The 1,214-nt window shown below is 38.9% G+C and overlaps 1 protein-coding gene across 1 annotated transcript; it reads left to right on the top strand.

Moving 5' to 3' along the window:
• Nucleotides 1-277: 277 nt before the first annotated feature.
• Nucleotides 278-1,206, top strand: LOC106456011 (natural killer cells antigen CD94-like; the record flags this gene model as incomplete). The annotated part of the gene is made up of 2 exons (XM_013908047.1): nt 278-388; nt 975-1,206. Coding segments are annotated over exons 1-2 (343 nt in total), but the record flags the coding sequence as incomplete, so codon positions are not given.
• Between the last annotated feature and the right edge of the window lie 8 nt (nt 1,207-1,214).

Here is a 1,214-nt window from a genome sequence, read left to right as displayed (position 1 = left end):
GTTGTAAACCTGCTCAACATCTGGCAATAAACCCTTTCTGATTTCTGATTTCTGATTTCTGATAATTGAATCACATAATTGTAAATTTAGAAAAAAGACAAACAAATAATTGAGGGATGTCTTTGTGTGTTTTTCTGTTTGTTTTACAGAAAGGAAGAAAGACAATAAAACATTGTATTTGATAACAACATATGAGAACTGGACACAGGCTCAGAACTACTGAAGATCAATTTACACTGACTTGGCCAGTGGACTCGATCAGGTAGATGGAGAAGAAATGAAGGCCCTGATTACAACTAAGAGCTCTCAGTTTACTGCATGGGTCGGTCTGTTCAGAGACAGCTGGAGGTGGTCAGATTGGAGTAATTCCTCTTTCAGATACTGGGATATGGAGTTATTCAATGATGAACAAAGCAACAAGACATGTGCTATGACTCTGTTAAACAGATCAGGAAAATGGAGCTCTGATGAATGTGGCAAAAAAAAAATCCTTCTTCTGTTATGATGGTGAGTTTTTATCAACATGTGACTGACTGGTTTCTCTAAGAGGAGGATCACTGGAATCACTGACAAGATCCAACTGAACATGTTGTATATTTTTCCTCCTCCTACATCTGCATGTTTGCTGAATTCATCTCATAAACATGAACACACTTAGTTGACAGTCAGATGACTTTAAATATCTGTGGGATAACTTTGAGCTACTTTTATGTTCAACCAACGTTTTAAAGTCTCTGTTGTCTGTAAATATGGAGAGAAGTTGTTTTAGATTCCTAATAGTTTAAAAACACATAAATATTTCGGGATGTTGCACAAAGTTCATTATTGTTATTATACTGGTTTCTACTGAGGGCAGAGCAAGACACAAGCTTTATGTAGTTTTTGTTTCATTGGAATAAAATCAACAGCACAGAGAGTTTCTCGTGTTGACAGCTCACATAGATTTAACTCAATGTGTTGTTTTTTTCTTTATGGCAGATAAATTGATCCTGATCAAAGAAAACAAGACCTGGGAGGAGGCCTTGGATTACTGCAGAGAGTCTCACAGGGGACTGGTCTCCATCACTAACCCTTACCAACAGAGATGGGTGGAGGTGATAGCCAAGAATGCCTCGAGTCCTTTTGTCTGGCTCGGCCTGCGCTACTCCTGCACTCTGGATCTGTGGTTCTGGGTCAATGACAAGCTGGTCTGTTATGAGAAGTGGAGCAGAGAG

Source organism: Pundamilia nyererei, unplaced genomic scaffold (genome assembly GCF_000239375.1).
Source record: "Pundamilia nyererei isolate P.nyererei 1_Seehausen unplaced genomic scaffold, PunNye1.0 scaffold00945, whole genome shotgun sequence".
NCBI classification, from domain to species: domain Eukaryota; kingdom Metazoa; phylum Chordata; class Actinopteri; order Cichliformes; family Cichlidae; genus Pundamilia; species Pundamilia nyererei.
This window is presented reverse-complemented; position numbering and strand designations above follow the sequence as displayed.